This window comes from Saccopteryx leptura, chromosome 4, assembly GCF_036850995.1.
Source record: "Saccopteryx leptura isolate mSacLep1 chromosome 4, mSacLep1_pri_phased_curated, whole genome shotgun sequence".
Classification (NCBI taxonomy): Eukaryota; Metazoa; Chordata; class Mammalia; order Chiroptera; family Emballonuridae; genus Saccopteryx; species Saccopteryx leptura.
Genome location: NC_089506.1, coordinates 115,031,034 through 115,048,564, shown reverse-complemented (window position 1 = coordinate 115,048,564; position 17,531 = coordinate 115,031,034). Strand labels below are relative to the sequence as shown.

Below are 17,531 nucleotides of genomic sequence, written 5' to 3'. Positions count from 1 at the left end.
GTCGCTGGCTTGAGCAAGGGGTCACTTGCTCTGCTGTAGCCCTCCAGTCAAGGCACATATGAGAAAGCAATCAATGAACAACTTAGGTGCTGTGACGAAGAATTGAAGCCTCTCATCTCTTTCCCTTCCTGTCTGTGTCCTTATCAGTCCCCCCCTCTAACTCTCTCTCTGTCTCTGTCAAAAATAAAAAATGTTCAAGTCTTTCTGAAAGCATACTGTTTCCCCTCAGTTCTGTTTCTTGTCATTACCAAAATGTTCATACTGGAAATGGGCACCTACTCACTTTTGTAACATTCTCCCCGTTAATGTGAACTCTGTGCTCCCCAACTTTTAGAATGCCATCAGTGTCTTCTGTCCTGTCAGGAAGGAAGAGTGCCCGGGGATGTACGACCCAGGAGGCACCGCAGTGAGAACTCCTCCCTGGTGGAGGGGAACCCCCGCACTTCACGCTAACCTCAGGCAGGGTTCTGACTCGCCTCAGAATCCCTAAATCATCGTGAATGTACTCCACACCTCACAGCACCCCCTCTCTTATGAAACTCAACACAATTCTTCACACGTCTGTTTGCTCTAAATCACTGACACACTATGACCTCGTCCTACAGGTTCACAACTATCTGTATTTGCTGAATTTAGAAGTGGGGCCATGGTGGGAGTAGCATCTGTGCCAAATCGGAAAGGCAGCTTAGAAGGAAAGGGTGAGAGTTCTTTACTTTTTACAATTCAGTCCGTAAAAACAAGGAACAAACATTCACCAAATCGTTACTCTTTGTCAAGGGATACAAAGTAAGATATCGGACTAGTTCAGGAAGTTGTCAGCCCGTAAGGACATAAGATGAGATAGCCCATCCGGGCACAAGGTAGGCAGAAGGAGCACAGTGCAGGCCAGCCCGGAGTGTGAGGGAGCGGAGGAGTGACGTGTGCATCGGACTCGGGGTGAAGGGAGGGGGGAGGGACAGTAGGACTGGTGGGGAAAAAGACTTCTAGAAAAAGGATACATGCTGAGGTCTGAAGGTTGAATAGGAATTAGCGAGTCCACACCATGAAGGACTTTTTCTTGCCATGTAAAACTGTTTTTCATTCATAATTTCCAAATATATTTTTAAAAACCTCAAATAACTACTTGAAAATAATTAGGTAGTTTTTTTTCTTTATTTATTATCAGAAATGGCTCTTAAAAAATCCAACATATTTTTATTCCTCTAGATATGGTTCTGTATAAGTCAGAGAGGCTTAATGTTAGCTTTATTATTCACAAAATATATATTTGTTGAGCACCTACTATGGAGTGGACACCACAGTAGATGAAGCTCACCAAACACAAGAGGTGAGGAAGGCTGGCCTGTTAGAGGTTACACTCTGCCAGGATGTCATACATTCAGTCATTCCCCTACTGAATGACTCCCTGGGCTGCACTCAGCTCACAGACATGGTTTCTAATTCAGCTGATGTTTATAGATTGGAAAATTTCATACAATAAATTGGATTTTTTTCCATTTCCGTTGTTATATGGATTCTTATTCTTCTAAAAATTATTGTGTTGAATATTGAGCGGTCACCATGTACTGGCATTTATTTCTTTCCAGCTAAGACCTATCAAGAAATAGGTAGTATATAATATTAGAAAAAATTATTTTAACATTTTGGGGGCTGTCTAAAATATGTAGTTCCTCAGGGGTAGGCAGTGAATCAAAGAAAAATGTGAACTAAGTTATGCACAGGGGAATAAATTAAGTAAATTAAAAAAGTATATGTAATTTTTTTGTGTGTGTATTTTTCTGAAGTGAGAAGTGGGGAGGCAGAGAGACAGACTCCTGCATGCTCTTGACCGGGATCCATCCGGCATGCCTACCAGGGGGCGATGCTCGGCCCATCTGGGTCGTTGCTCCATTGCAACAGGAGCCATTCTAGCACCTGAGGTAGAGGCCATAGAGCCATCCTCAGTGCCCGGGCCAACTTTGCTCCAATGGAGCCTTGGCTGTGGGAGGGGAAGAGAGAGAGAGAGAGAGAAAGGAGAGGGGGAAGGGTGGAGAAGCAGATGGGCGCTTCTCCTGTGTGCCCTGGCCGGGAATCAAACCCAGGACTTCCACACACTGGGCTGACGTTCTACCACTGAGCAAACTGGCCAGGGCAAATAGTATATGTAATTTTCAGATTTCATATGCATGTATGACACGGAACCCTGTTTTACCAGCTCATATGTAATATAAAGCCTCTTATTAGGGATGGCTTTCCTTTTAACCCCTCTTTATTTAATGACTGTCCCATTCCTTAGTCTCTTTGCAAAATTCGGGAGGATCCACCTGCTAAGTCTCAGAATTACCCACACCATCCTCTGGCTCTTCTTTTTCTCATTTATTTCTCACTAGCTCTATCTACCCTTATCTTCCACTGCGCATGCCCTGCGCAAAGAAGGGTAAAATCTACCTCAACTGCCAGAAAAAGGAGTCATTTTTGTAATTCATCCTCCTAAAGAGGGTGGTATCTTCTTTAATTTGCATGAGGGGCCACGTGCTAATTATGGCTGTGACATTGTAGTCCTTATTCCTTTGACTTGCTGTACCTTTTTAAAAAAATTTTCCATTTATTGATTCCAGTGAGGAAGGGAGGGAGGGAGGAAGAGAGAGACAGAGAAAAAGAGAGGAACATTGAGCTGTTCCTGTATGTGCCCTGATCAGGGATCGAACCCGCAACCTCTTTGTTTCATGACAATGCTCTAACCGGCGGGGCTATCCGGCTAGGGCAGTGCCTCTTTCTGACTTGATTATTTCCTTCTTGCCTTTCCTCCCAAGAAAGTTCTACCTTCTCTACCAATAGAGGAGTGTTGCTGGGATTACAGCTTCAGGGGAGGAGGCAGACATGCTCTGGTGGGTGTGTGATGTCTGCCTGTCAATACGGACGACCTCAGACACCAGGTGACAGAAAATGCAGTGACAAGGAGTTAGAGTGGAGGACAATCTTCAGATTAGTGATATATCCAAGATACTCTAAAAGAGAAATTACTTTTTAAGTGAATGCATGTGCTTTTGGCCTCTCATTATATTTACTAGTAGATAAAAACTTTGGTTAATCTTGCCTTTTCTGCAATGCAGGAAAGTTAAACCAGAATCATTTTTTTCTCCTTTATAACTTTTCATCTATTTTTGTGACTGTGACTGAGTGCTGTCTTTCAGACGAAGTGCCACCAGGTTGAAGTGCCACGAGAGAGACAGGAGGAGGAGGCTAACGGGCAGGCTGTCAAGTGACCAATCTTACCTATTTCTCTTGGTGTGTACACTATTTTAAATTGTTTTCCAGAAAAGTTAGCATTTTATAATGTACTTCCAGTTAGACTACCCACAGTACAAATTATCAGACTATTATGTCCACATTATTAGTCAATTATTAACAATTTTTTTTTTTCAGAAAATTCAAGCAAAAATTAATAGAAATGATTGCTTGGGAACACAGAGAAGGAATTAAAATTTTTTTTTTCTTAGATTGTATTTATCTTACTGTACAGCTCTTACTTACAATGATTTTATGTTAGTGTTTAAAAGCAGATATTTATTCTTTTTTACAAAAGATAAAAGTTTGACATACAACTAAAATATGTGATTTATATCCTCTTTTAGTCCTATCTCCAAGTCCACCAATTCTATATCAAATAGGAAAAAAACAAAAATAATGGAAATTTGAGAAGTCTACAAAATATAAGAGAAGATTACTTTTTTTAAGAAGATTACTTAATGGCAGATGCATTTTAATGATAAGCTTTTGCTCCTGGTTTATTGTCGTAATAAAACAAGATCATGTAAAGCATTACTTTTTAATGCTGGGAAAATAGGAGCGAAATAAATCAAGCAAATAATACTGTACTTTATTATTTTTTGCTTTATAAACATTAAACTACATAAAAAATTAAAATGCTATTTTATATTCAACTGCTTCTAGTTTTTTGTAGAAACTACAAACAGAAGAACAAACATGTTTCTTTTTGTTTTATTAATCAGCTGCATTAAGCCTCAGTCTACACTATACTAACAAAGTTATTAGAATATCTAAGGAAATATTTGGTAAGTCACCTAAAATGAACCGCAGCTGCTTTAACTATCAGATGAGGGGAGACACTATCTGAGGGAGGGGCCTGCCTTGCTCATTTACCTGCCTCAGTGCTTGCTTTCATCCTTTTGAGTATAAACCTAAACAAATGAAGGGAAGACTTACCCTCCTGCTGCTTCCTAGTTCTTCTTTGCAATGATGAAGTCTAACGATGATATTACGTAATTGACTTAACACATAACATGTGAAAGAACAAGCACCCATATCCTTTGGACAGAAATGCTCTGTCCAGAATATTTTTTTCTTCAAATTAGGTCAATGCCCTTGGTGGCAAGGTCACTCACTTTTTCTACTTAAAAATACAAGTACAGCAGGTTCTTGCAAAACATTGTTTCATTCCGTGCTGTTTCCTTATAACATTGTTGAGATGCTGTAGGAAGTTAACTTCTGTTTTTAGCCTATGGGGAAACTATTTGTTTCACTTAAAGTCCCAGAGCCTTTGAAGATGTTAACTCAGGTAGAAAAAGTGCATATATTTTAATGTGACAGGTAGTGGCTGTCCTACTGTGGATGCCGTAAATAAGCCTGCTTATCCTAGAATAGTGACTTAATCGGGAACAGAGAGGGTAGCCACCACGGTCCTTGCTCCTGGGGTACTGGCCTCCCGGGACTGCAACCCTGGCCCTCCCTTGCTCTCTGGCTTCCCACTGCGTTCACCCAGTGCACGCTCAGGATAGGAGGTAGGAAGGCGAGGCATTTATGGTAAGGCCCCTCTGCCAATCTGGCAGTGGCTGGGGCCTAAGGCCTCAGCTTCTGTTGGGTGACCACTTTCCCAAGGCTGCTTCTCTGCCCAGGCTATGGTAATGGCTCCCTCCCCTGGTAATCTCAGATTAGGAACGATGTAATCCTTGGGTGATTAAACCTCCTCTGTTCATCCACTTTGTCCTGCCCACATCTCTGTGAATAGGACCATTATTAAACTCTCTTCGTTATCCTTTTAAAATGTTTGAATTGTGGTAAAACATACACAACAAAATTTACTGTCTTAACCATTTTGAGTGCACGCTCACACTGTCATGCACGCAATTTCCAGAACACTTTCCTCTTGCGAAACTAAAACTGCACCCATTAAACAATCGCGGCCCATGCCCCTTCCCTCGGCCCCTGGAATCTACCCTCCCATTACTGTCTCTGTAATTCTGACTATTCTAGACACCTCATAGTAGTGGAATCGTACTGTACTTGCCTGGTGACTGGTTTATTACACTTAGCATAATGTCCTCAAGGTTCGTCCCTGTTGCTGCATGTGTCAGAATGTCCTTCCTTTTAAGACTGAATCATATTCCATTGTATGAATAAATCATATTTTGCTTACCCACCCATCGCTGATGGACCCTTGGGGTTGCTTCCACCCCTTGGCCATTGTGCATAATGCCACTATAAACATGAGGATACAGACATTTCTTTAAAATCCCATTTTTATTTTGGGGGGGATATATACCCAGAAATGGATCATATGGTATTTGTAATTTTTTGAGGAGTCTCCATACTGTTTTCCAGAGATCCTACATCTTTTTACATTCCCACCAACAGGGCATAAGAGTACCAATTCCTCCACATCCTTGCCAACACTTGCTATTTTTTTGGACTGCATCAAATCTAATGGGTATGAGGCGCATCTCATGCCGTTTGATTTGCATTTGCTTAATCATTAGTGATGCCGAGCATCTTCTCACATGCTTCTTGGCCACATGGATTTCTTCTTCAGTCTTCCGTATGCCTGTGAGAGTGCAATAGCTCAGAACCCTGAAAGGCACGAACGGGACTGGTAGTCAAGTCTGATATTTAAAAGAAATGTTGGTTAGCTTTTGCTTCATTTCTTGGTGGAACCAACCAAAATATGGTATTATCCAACCAAATGATATTTTCATTGAGGATTTAAAATATTTTGTGGATCAACACTATTATCAGCTTCCTAGGGGGAGGCTGTGAAGTCTCATTACAGTCTATACTTGGTTATCCTCAAGGAGTAAACTAAAATGCTCTTTTCAGGATTCTTACAGACTGACCTACCAGAATGCAAGGGTTCCAGCCAAGTATCTCTTGAGGATTCTTTGAGGTTTTTAGTTCTTAGCTACTTTTGCGTGGGTCATTAAAGAGTATATATGTATAGGACTTGACCCAGAAATGCTTAATGCCATGTGAGAAGGACCAGTACATCTCTGAAAATCCTCCCTGGTTAAACAGACTTCTGTAAAGTGAATGATGCTGGCTGATTCAGGTGCTACTGGAGGAGGAGGGGAGGAGGGGGGGAAGGGAGCAGAAGAGGAGAGGGAATGAGTGATGAGTAGTGACCTTCTTTCACCATACGAATTAAGTGCACTTGGAGTGTCTGACTACAAAACAAAAAAAATATTAAAATAATAGAAGCTGAAATAGATTTGCTTCGCATCTGTAATGACATATACAGATGATGTATGATAGAAATGTACACCTGAAACCTAATAATTTTACTAACCAATGTTACCACCAAAAATCCTATAAAAATTTAAGAAAAGATGAAGATTTACTAGGTGGTGAGTATAAATATTTTAAAATGAAATCATACACTTTTATTCAATTATATTCAGATGAAAAATAGTATTGCATGTATTTGGTAGAGCAAAATGCTCTTCTTTGATTTTGACATAAGTTGGAGACAATAATTTAGATAATAATGTATACTGAGAATTCAAATGGCTTTAAATAAGCCAATTATTATGTTTAAAACCTTTAAGTTTGACTAGGCAGTGGTGCAGGTGATAGAGCATTGCCTGGAATGCACAGGACCCAGGTTCAAAACCTCGAGGTTGCTGGCTTGAGTACTGGCTCACTGGCTTGAGCATGAGGTCGCAGGCTTGAGCGTGGGATCATAAACATGACCCTGTGGTCACCGGCTTGAGCCCAAAGGTCACTTGCTTGAGCAAGGGGTCACTGGCTCAGCTGAAGCCCCTTGGTCAAGGCACATATGAGAAAGCAATCAATGAGCAACTAAGGTGCCACAACGAAGAATTGATGCTTCTCATCTCTCTCCCTTCCTGTCTGTCCCTATCTGTTCCTCTGTCTCTTTCTGTGCAAAACAAAAACAAAAACAAACCAAACAACAGCAACAACAACAAAAACCCCTTTAAAAACAAGTCCTAAACATCTAACTGAAATGCTTAGGTACTTAGATTCAGTGATACCTACTTCAACACATTGAAGCATGCAGTATGTTTTGAATAATAGTTCTTTTATGCTGAGGTAACAACTGTGTAATATAATTGAAATTTATGCTAACTGAGATAAGGAAATCTCTTCCAGCTATTTCTATTACCAACAGCGGGCTGCAATTTTCATCCTCCTTCCTTGAGTCAAATATGACTTTAGATGCTTCTGAAAGCATTTGCTGTTAATTTCTGAAAAATCATTGATTAGCATTTGTCAATTCCACACAATAAAAACACCACAAAGAGGAGGAAAAGCACATATCACACAGTGACACACTCTGACTGGCTGTGTTCTTTATGCTTCTCTAGTGGATGATTGATGACCATGAACTAGCTAAGGACTACAGTCATTATGAGAAGAAAGATAAACCTATATTAAAGATTTATTCACTAATCAAAATTAAATGTCTGTCATTAATTTCCTTGATACTAATTTCTGTACAAAAACTTTACTCATTAAATCTCGCAACACAACATTATTGCTACGGATGAGAAACAATGTGTAAACAGGCCCAGCTGAATCTGAACTCTTATTAGTTTTAGGGATCACAACATTCTTCTTGTTCCTAAAACAATTGTTTACATTTAAAGCCTACCTAATGCATATTTCCACTCTAACAAATTAAAATGTAGGTGTCTTCTATTTTAATTTGGTTTCAGAACTTATTAACATTTTTAGGTCAGTAAAAAATTCTAGTAATTATCAGGATGAAATGAAGATGGTTTTAAGAAACCTTTATCAGATGTTCTGTTGATCATTTGTTAAAATTATGTCTCAGAATAAATGCTTGGGAATAGAAGCCTGAACGTTCCCCCCCCTTTTTTAAAAAATTTTTTATTTATTCATTTTAGAAAGAAGAGGGAGAGACAGAGAGAGAAAAGGGGGGGAGGAGCTGGAAGCATCAACTCCCATATGTGCCTTGATCAGGCAAGCCCAGGGTTCGAACCGGTGACCTCAGCATTTCCAGGTTGACGCTTTATCCTCTGTGCCACCACAGGTCAGGCAATAAGTTAGAGACCACGGCACTTGTAAACAGATAGTGTTGTGATATTACCCACTCAAATGGTCCAGAGTAGTGCTGTGGATACCCCTTGTCAGATCACATAAAGAAGTTAGAAACAGGGAAGGAGAAAACAAAGAACAACCAATTTATAGAAAGAATATGCAGTAATTGTCAAGACTATCAGTGTTGGCACTGTGAAAACCTTCACTTGTAGCGTCAGGATGAGAAGTGGGTTAATTTTCTTCCTTATACATTTTGTTAATTCACATTCTAGGAAAGCCAGCATCGCTGTTGTGGTTCAAGTCATATCTGTCTTGTTGGTTCCTGATAGAACTATCCTGTCAGTTCTCTGTAGAGGCAAGAAAGGTTCAGCACGAAAACAAAGTGAAAACTGACGTGTGCTATGGGCATGTTTGCACTGTGGCAGAGCCACAGGAATGCTGTTACCCCTGTCAGGGCAAAAACAAAACAAAACAAAACAACCCAATCTAAGGGGACCAAGAAATGTTAGCAACAGAAAATTAGATGGAAAACACCACATTTTTATGACTACTGGTAATGTGAAATGTATTTAATGTTTTAATATTTCCAGCATAAATGGGCATATATGTATAAATAAATAAATGGCCCATCTGTTCCAAAAGTCTGAGAGCAAAATGGCCTTTTATGACGGGCTTATCTGTGTGTACTTCTCATGGGCAAGAAGAAGTCATTGAAATCATTTTTCAGTGCAGCAGCATCAACTGTAGATATGATGATATACAGAAATAAACTAGTAAAACAGAAGTTCTCCCAAGGTATTCCATTTAATTATGCTTTTAGGTAATAAAAACCAGTATTTGTGTACCGCTTTATAGTTTACGAAGTTCTTAGGGAAAACAAAGGTGTATACAAGTAAAGTGACTCACTTAATGTCAGTCAGATGATAACTGTGATAGATCCCTGTCTCATGATTTCTACCTTCCTGTCATACTGTGTACCATATAATCATACTCTGAGGCAAACAGGCTTGAGCAATTATATCTGGTCAAAAATGTGATAATTTTTGGAAAAATATTTTAGCATATTTTTCACTTATCTGAATATGTACAGTAAAATTTTTTTGTAATATTTAACTTAATCTCTACTAACCAAATATTAACTGTGGCATAATCCCATAGTGCCTTTGGAATCTCTCAATGACTGATAAAATTGATCTCTTCCTGGGAAATGATAGAAAAAATGATTAACAAAACGGTTGATAAAGATTTTTTAAAGACATCTTAAAATTGCCCCCCCAAATACTGAAGTTTTACTGTGTTGAAAGTATTAACACATTCAAAAGTATAAAAATTTAAATTAATACAGTTTAATTTAGTAAAATGGAAATATATATTAGGCATGTTTTACATTTTTAAGAATCGTTTTAGAAGTTAGGAGACCACCATCCTTAAGACAAATAAACATTAATTAGTAAGTGTTCTGTTATTTTTAAATTCCTAGAAAAGAACAGGACTGACGAAACCTTGACTTGGGAATCTGGTGACTTCACTTAAGTCTGGCTCCGAGGCTACAGAGCTGGGTGTTGAAAAAATTATTTACTAAGAGTTTTAGGCTAGATTAATGTTTTTTTAACTGGAATGTTTATTAAATGCCCGGAGAGACTTTTCTTTTTTTCAAAATAAGCATGGTGGGTCCTTCTCCCTGGATATTCTTAGATGCCCTGAGACGGAGGGAGGTACTGCAATGAGACAGATGTGGCCTGAGCACTTAGAAATAGTTGAAGGGGTGGGAGTGGGGATAGTGCAGATATAGATGAAACAAGAGTTAAAATTTTTGAAATTGGGTGATGGGTACATGGGGGTTCATGATACCATTCTCTCTACTTTTGTGGGAAAAATGTTTCCCAGACCATTGTAATACACCTTTTGTGCAGTGGTGCTTCTTATGCTTTAAAGTTCTAAACAAGTCAGATGGATTAGTTCTAATTTTAAATGCATGTTCTAATTTAGCAGACTGGGGAGGCCTGAGGGTCTGAAGTTCAAGTAAGTTCCCAGCTGATGGTGATACTGGTGGTCTACGGACCACATTTGAGTAGCAAGGAGGTAGAAAACCTTGGGATCAGATAATTACTAACCTAAGCAGGTGATAGGATGGAGTTCTCAGCCATCAGTTAGTAACTAAAAATATAAATAAAATCACATAATTTTTTATTAATATGTAAAAATAGGTAAGAAAAAATATTCATTATCATGTTTAGAATAACTGCTTAGACAGTTGAGCTCATTTATGAAAAAAAAAGTGTCTAGATTATGATGTAAGCCAAGACTTATGACAATTTAAATAATATCTAAAACCCAACAGATCTGGTGTTTACATGTTAAGATGAGCTTCGCACCAGAACAGTCCTGTCATTTTTCCACCCAGAGGCTGTCACGATAAAACTTATTATCAATTACTGCTTTACAAGTATAAAATAAGTTAAGCTGTCATATTTTTTTCAAACAGAGATCTGAAGCTGTCAAAGAATGTCAATTTTAAATCTGACACAGAGAAGAAAATTATCTGTTATTCTGACCTCTAATTTTTTGACATTTTAATGCCATAATTGCTGTGGTTAGTGCTGCTTCATGATTTCACCTGTCAAGGAAGAATGAATCAATAACCTTAAGACATTTCTCAAATTTTAGCACTAACTTCAAAACTCAAAATGGGGCATTTTTTTTTTAAAACAAAAAGGACACTCATATATTAGTTATTTCTCTTTTAAATCAGTGTTTAAAGGTTTTAAAAAACTTATTTTCCTTAGGCTGGTTGGAGTTTAGTGTAAGATAACTGCAATGAGTCTTCCTTTGGTTTTATTTATGTAAAATGTAGGTATATTAGCATTTTAAAAAATACTAAGACAAATATTATCAAATAAAGGGAATACATTTAGCTTAATGCAAAGGTTAACTTTCTTTTTTCTTTAAGTGAGAATTGGGGAGGCAGAAAGACAGACTCCGACCCAATCCACCTGGCAAGCCCACTATGGGGAAATGTTCTGCCCATCTGGAGCTGCAGATTCGTTGCTTGGCAACTGAGCTATTTTAGCGCCTGTGGCCAGGTCATGGAGCCATCCTCAGAGCCTGGGGCCAACTTGCTCCAACTGACCCATGGCTGTGGGAAGGAAAGAGAGAGAGAAAGAGAGAAAGAAGGAGAGAGAAGGGAGAGGGGGAGGGGTGGAGAAGCAGTGGGCACCTCTCCTGTGTGCTCTGACTGAGAATCAAACCTGGGACATCCACACGCAGGGCTGATGCTCTACTACTGAGCCAACTGGCCAGGGCAAAGGCTAACATTTTGAGCATTGCCTTTTTTCCGAGAGTTTGTGTCCGACTGTCTGGGTAGGGTGTCAGCTCTCTGTAGTCACTGCAACACAGGGCACACCTCCAGGAAGCTGACATGCATATTTTGAAATGGGTGTTTTGCCTTCCAAGGGGCCAGCTCATGGAGGAAAGTGTAAGATCAGGGCACACCAAACAACACATATGCTATTCTTCACTCCACTTCTCTGCATGGTCCTTTTTTCTGACAGCAGATGCGAAGCGCTTTTGTCTTGGCAAATGCGATGTTCTGTCTGAGTCCTCTGTAGAGAGAGCCCCCGAGGTAAAGCGAGAGGAATCACTCGGCCACCTTAGGTAGCTCGCAGGATTCAGCTGGTATCCCTTTGGTGCAGATTCTCAAATGTTAGTGCAGAACTCTGGTTGTGGGAATATGTTAGGTTTGTGGTAGAGCGAGTCAGGGTAGGGACAGGAAGAGAGAAAATTAACCCATATCCCACGAGATTATTTAATCTGTTGACACAGATTTAATCTGTTGAGCTGGTGCAGGTCCCTGGGGCTAGGGCAAGCATCTTTGCTGGTGTGTGTGCATGGGTCTGTGCTGGCTGGGGAGGAAGGTACCCAGTGTTCCAGGTATGTGCTTCCCCGCCTGAAAGAAAAGAGCTGTGGGGTCTGGGAGGCACACAAAGGGCCTAGGGAGGGAGGACACGTCACAAAATGATTCTCAGAGTTTCTCTAACGGAACCTCAGCGTTCAGCAGTGATGTGCTCAGAATGAGAAAGTCCAGAACTCACACACCCTGCCCTTGCCAGTCTGTGTCATTATGCAGTCAGCTGGAGCAGTGTGTATAACATGCTGTCCTGTCGTCTCTATCATAAAAAACCCTCTGCAGAACCGACACAAAGAATTTTAAATTACAGATTTTCATGCAATGACTCATTAGGAAGTTTTACAATTTGACAACTAAGGCCTAGATAGTACTTGCTTTATTGTCCAAAGCAACAGTGTTATATTTTGTAGAAGCAGGTATTTTTATAAAATTCAAATAATAAACACTATGTCCATGTAAAGAAAGTCCCAATTCTAATTCTAATTTCTTTTTATTCTCTCATTAATCTTTTTTCCTTCTCAGTTAAATACAAAAGCTCTGTTGCTTTTCTGTCAATTTTAATGCTGTCTTATACTTTCACTACATGCAATGTGCTTAAAATGTTTGTATTTGTCCAAGAGGGGTTAACTTGCAACTTTCTTTATAAGAACACAATTTTATAACAGATAAAAATATATAATAAAATATTCAGGAGAAAAATGTCTATGATATTTATAAGTCAAAAATAATTTGGAGTTGGTCTTAGAATAAAACAAACTATTCTAATAATTTTCTTTTCTTTTTTTTAATGATTCTAAGGTATTGGTTCTAAAAGGAGAATAACAGTTTGTAATATAGAACTAGGCACATGATAAGAAAAGGCACACTGTGAAGACAAAACTGAAACTCAGAAGCATCTACTACAATAATCTCATTAGCTTGTACACAACTGGGGAGATACTAAATTAGGTGAGTGGAATGTTTTGTAGAAAAAAATCCCCAATTTCAACAACTAATTTCATTATATCTGGCTTCTCCCTCATTCATTTATTATCTGTCTCTCTTAACTCCCAGTTTCAGACAATAATTCCATTGCCTTATGCACACAATATGGTATAATATTGCACTTAATACCATGCTTGCAATGTGTTCTCTGAATATTAGCCCTAAGGGTCCAATGATCAATGATCATGAGGTCCATCCCTTCTTTTTCCTCTTCTCTGCTTGAAGCCACAGAAGTAAAATCACTTTGTTTTTATAGAGTTATACAAGAAATAACTTTATGGATACAAATTTTTCTTGTAGAACCCTATTTTTCCAAATCTACACATTTCCCACCTCTAGAATAAAAAATAAATAAAAAGCAGCAGCATCGCCCGACTGGAGATGAGGACACGATCGCTGGTTTTGCACAGGGCAGACCGCGGTATCTGGTGGAGGGAAGGTGGTGGGAGCGCCCTGTGGCGACGCGGGTGGCAGCGGGTGCTCACTCCTTCCACCTCCACGAGACTGCTTTGTGCAACACGCAAGTGGTTTAAATAATACTTTATCTGCATGTTTTCACCAAAACTACTTAGACACACAGTATAACACAGGGGTTTTCAACCGATGTGCCACAAAAAATTTTAAAACATGCAATACCTGACTATGTAGTCAGGGGCACTGACCTCTTTTCCTTTAGATTGTCAAATAAAAAAAAAATGACAACAGCCAACACAACAATAGCTGTCTGGGGTGACTGAATCAAAATGATAACTATTTTTTTACTCAGATTGGAAAAAAATATATCTTCTGGTGTGCTGCAGAATTTTAGTAATTAGTTTATGTGTGCCGTGAGATGGAAAAGGCTGCAAATAGCTGCTATAACATATAATTCCCAACTGTTAGCTATAAAACCTTAGGGTGAGAACACATGGGAATAAAATACTATAGCTTCCTCTATTTTACTGATGCGTTTTTTAGTATTCTGTCTAGCAGGTTGTAATTTTGCTTTTATTAAAAACACACACCGCAGATTATTTTCACGTGAACTATCATATTTAAATCTTCAACTAGGTTTCATTAATAACACATACAAGGCATTAAGCATTTTAATGAAGGGGCAGAATAAAATGAAATGAAGGTGCTGGAGTGCATTCTGTGTCTGCTATTCAAACAACAACAACATGCTGGCCTCATTACTTGGTTTTGACATATAACATTCATTTTTTCCACATTTGTCAAAAATCAAAATTTATATTTTGTAAAAATCTAAATTGAAAGAAAATATATACAGAAAGTGATGGACAGTCAAATTTGCATTTGAGGGATGGCATTTTTGGAATGCTATGGGACTGAACACCTACCTCCCTGAGCAGGGGGTCAGTGATGCTGTCCAGGTGCACGGAGCCTTCATAGGTCAAGTAGTGGAAAACATTCAGAGCACGGACTGCTTCTGGTCCTCGCTGCTTGTAGCCAAATATAAGGTCGATCCACTGATGGAGTTGGCAAGAGACAAATTCACTTTCCAAGGCCTGAAATGAGTCGAGAAGAAAAAATGACTCTGTACAAACTTAGCAAAGCACTCTTTTTTCTCACTTTGCAATATTCTGTATAAATAAGCAGGACGTGTTATTTCCATGCCGGTGTTTTATCTCTAGTATTAGATTTGCTGTTCCTAGAAATGGCAAAACAACAGCTTCTATAAAACATAAACCGGAATGAAAATTTCTTCTTTACATGTTTAGCTTTCTCTTTGCTCCACTGAGTAAATGATATGAATTTTAATATTAAATACATTTCTTACAAAGACACATTCATGTATAAAAATACCTTGAAATGCCTGTTCTAAGTACATTTTACAATAATTTCATTCCTAATTTTTAAATACGTTTGAAACTAAATTTTATTAGAAACTTGGATATATATACATGCATTTTCATGCCTAAAATCTTCAAATTTACCTCTACAAAATTTACCTCTACAAAAAGGGCATGACTTCTTTTGCTTCAAATGAGCTCTGCTATTATACTGTTTTCGGATCACATGGCAATTTTAGAAGTTTGCTAGCCGGTGGGAAATGAATGTGAATACTGTGAGTCAGTGACCAGACTAAGCTGCCATAGAGTCAGGAAAAAAGAAGGCCTTTTCCTGTCCTTAGAAGCCATCGTAAGCTTCCCAGAGGTATCCTGTCATGTAGGCACGGAGGCCGGGGCACACCTGCGCAGTGAGCAGTGACAGTCACTGCTGGCTCGCTCTGCCTCTCACTCCCTCCAGTTACCAGCAATTTTTTATTGATCTTAAGAGCACACTGATTTCAGCAACCTGAGTATAAAGCTGTAGAGCTAGCTTCTTCAATTTCAGTGATGTGTGGCCATATAAAACAATTTTCTCCATTTCAGGTGTAACTAAACATGGGAATGAATTCATCCTCTGGATGCACATCTCTGATTTCTAAGATCTCAAAACCTATTTAAAATTCACTTAATATGCAACATAATCAAACATCAAAATAATCTGGAGATGTTTTCTCTGAACATATGTACCCTGATTTATCAATGTCACCGCATTAAAATTAATGAAATGTAAAAAAAATTCACTTAATAAGTAAGTACTTGAAATTAGTCCTCTGATAACTGCATTTCATTTTTTTAATAATCTATACAATGTCTGAATGATGCTTTTCCTATGATCACATTTAGGCAGTAACTTATTAACCTTAATCTCTTTCTTGATTTATTCCTTTCACAATATTTGATATCTTATTTTACTTTACTCTCACTTTGTGGGACTTGATGTTTTATTTTATTTTTCAGGGTGCTGTATGCATTAAATTAGAATTTGTCTACATTCAATAGTAATGTTAAGCACTCAATATAAATTAACTTTTCTAATTCAGGGCCAATGCACTAGAAGCAACTGAGCCATGGCTGTGAAAAAAGAAGAGAGACAGAGAGAGAGGAGGGGGAGGGGTGGAGAAGCAGATAGTCACTTCTCCTGTGTGCCCTGGCCGGGCATCAAACCCAGTACTTCCACATGCCGGGCGACACTCTACCACTGAGCCACCGACCAGGGCCGAGTCATGTTTTTTAATCCACTCTGTCACCCTAAGTCTTTTTATTGGAGTATTTAATTCACTTACATTTAAAGTAATAATTGATAAATACATACTTATTTCCATTTTGTTATATAGTTCTCTATTCCTTCCTCTTCTCTCCATCCTTGTGGTTTGCTAGTTTTCTTTACTGTTTGTTTGAATTCGCTTTTCTTTGTTCTTTGCATATCTTTTGTAAGTTTTTGGTTTGTGGTTACTGTGAAGTTTTACGTACTACATCCTATAACTATAGTGCTCTACTTTAGGCTGACAGGTATTTATCGAACAGATGGTAGAAAAACAATTTTATTCCCACTTCCACTCTTGTGTTATTGATATCATATTTTAGATCTTTTCATGTTGTGTATCTCCTATCTATTGTAGTTTGAGTTTTCTTTTGATTTCATAGTGGCTTTTAAATGTTTGATTTGCTGTATTTATTAAATATTTAGGTATACCTGATATATGTTTACCTTCTCAAATATCCTTATTTCTGGCTATGGCCTTTTCCATTTTTGCTTAAAGAAGACCCTTTAACATTTCTTGTAAAGTTGGTTTAATGGTGAAGAACTTCTTCAGTTTTTGCTTGTCCAGAAAACTCTTGTTCAATTCTGAATGAATGATAACCTTGCTGGATAAATCATTCTAGGTTGTGGGTTTCCCTTTATCAGCACTTCAAAGACATCCTGCTACCCCTTTCTGGTCTATGAAGTTGGTGCTGAGAAATCAGCTGGTAGCTTTATGAGGTTTCCTTAGAGTGAAAATCGTTGTTTTCCTCTTACTTCCTTTGAAATGGTCTCTATACTTACCACTTTAATTACAGTATGTCTTGCATGGGTCTTCTCAGGTTCATGTCTGTGCTTGCGAGGCTTGGATGTCTTATTTCCTTTCCCAGGTTAGGAAAGTTTTAGCTATTATTTCTTTAAGTGAAGTTTCTGCTCCTTTCTCTCTTCTCCCTCTAGGTCCCTATAATGAGAACGTTTGAGCACCTAATGTCAGCCCAGACATCCCTTACACTGTCCTTGTTTCTTAAAATTCTTCTTTTCATTTTGCTGTTCTGATAGGTTCATTTCCAGTAGACTGTCTTGCAGGTTGGTGAGTCTTATTTCTGTATCAGCTAATCTGATGTTGATTCCTTCTAATCTATTTTTCATTTCAGCTACTGAATTCCCCAGACCTGTTTGGTACTTTATTATACTTTCTCTAAGTCTTTGCTGAAGTTCTCCCTGAGTTTCTCTATTTCACTCTCAAGTTTGGTGAGCATCCCTATGACTATTT

General features: G+C 38.6%; 1 protein-coding gene across 6 annotated transcripts in view; it reads right to left on the bottom strand.

Annotated features, from left to right (window-relative positions):
• Positions 1-17,531, bottom strand: part of NBEA (neurobeachin) — a 739,008-nt gene that overhangs the window by 33,125 nt on the left and 688,352 nt on the right. For all 6 annotated transcript variants that reach the window (XM_066381029.1, XM_066381023.1, XM_066381024.1 and 3 more), the window contains one exon: positions 14,527-14,694. In XM_066381029.1, coding sequence (XP_066237126.1) covers positions 14,527-14,694 — 168 coding nt within the window. The remainder of the gene's footprint in view (positions 1-14,526; positions 14,695-17,531) is intronic.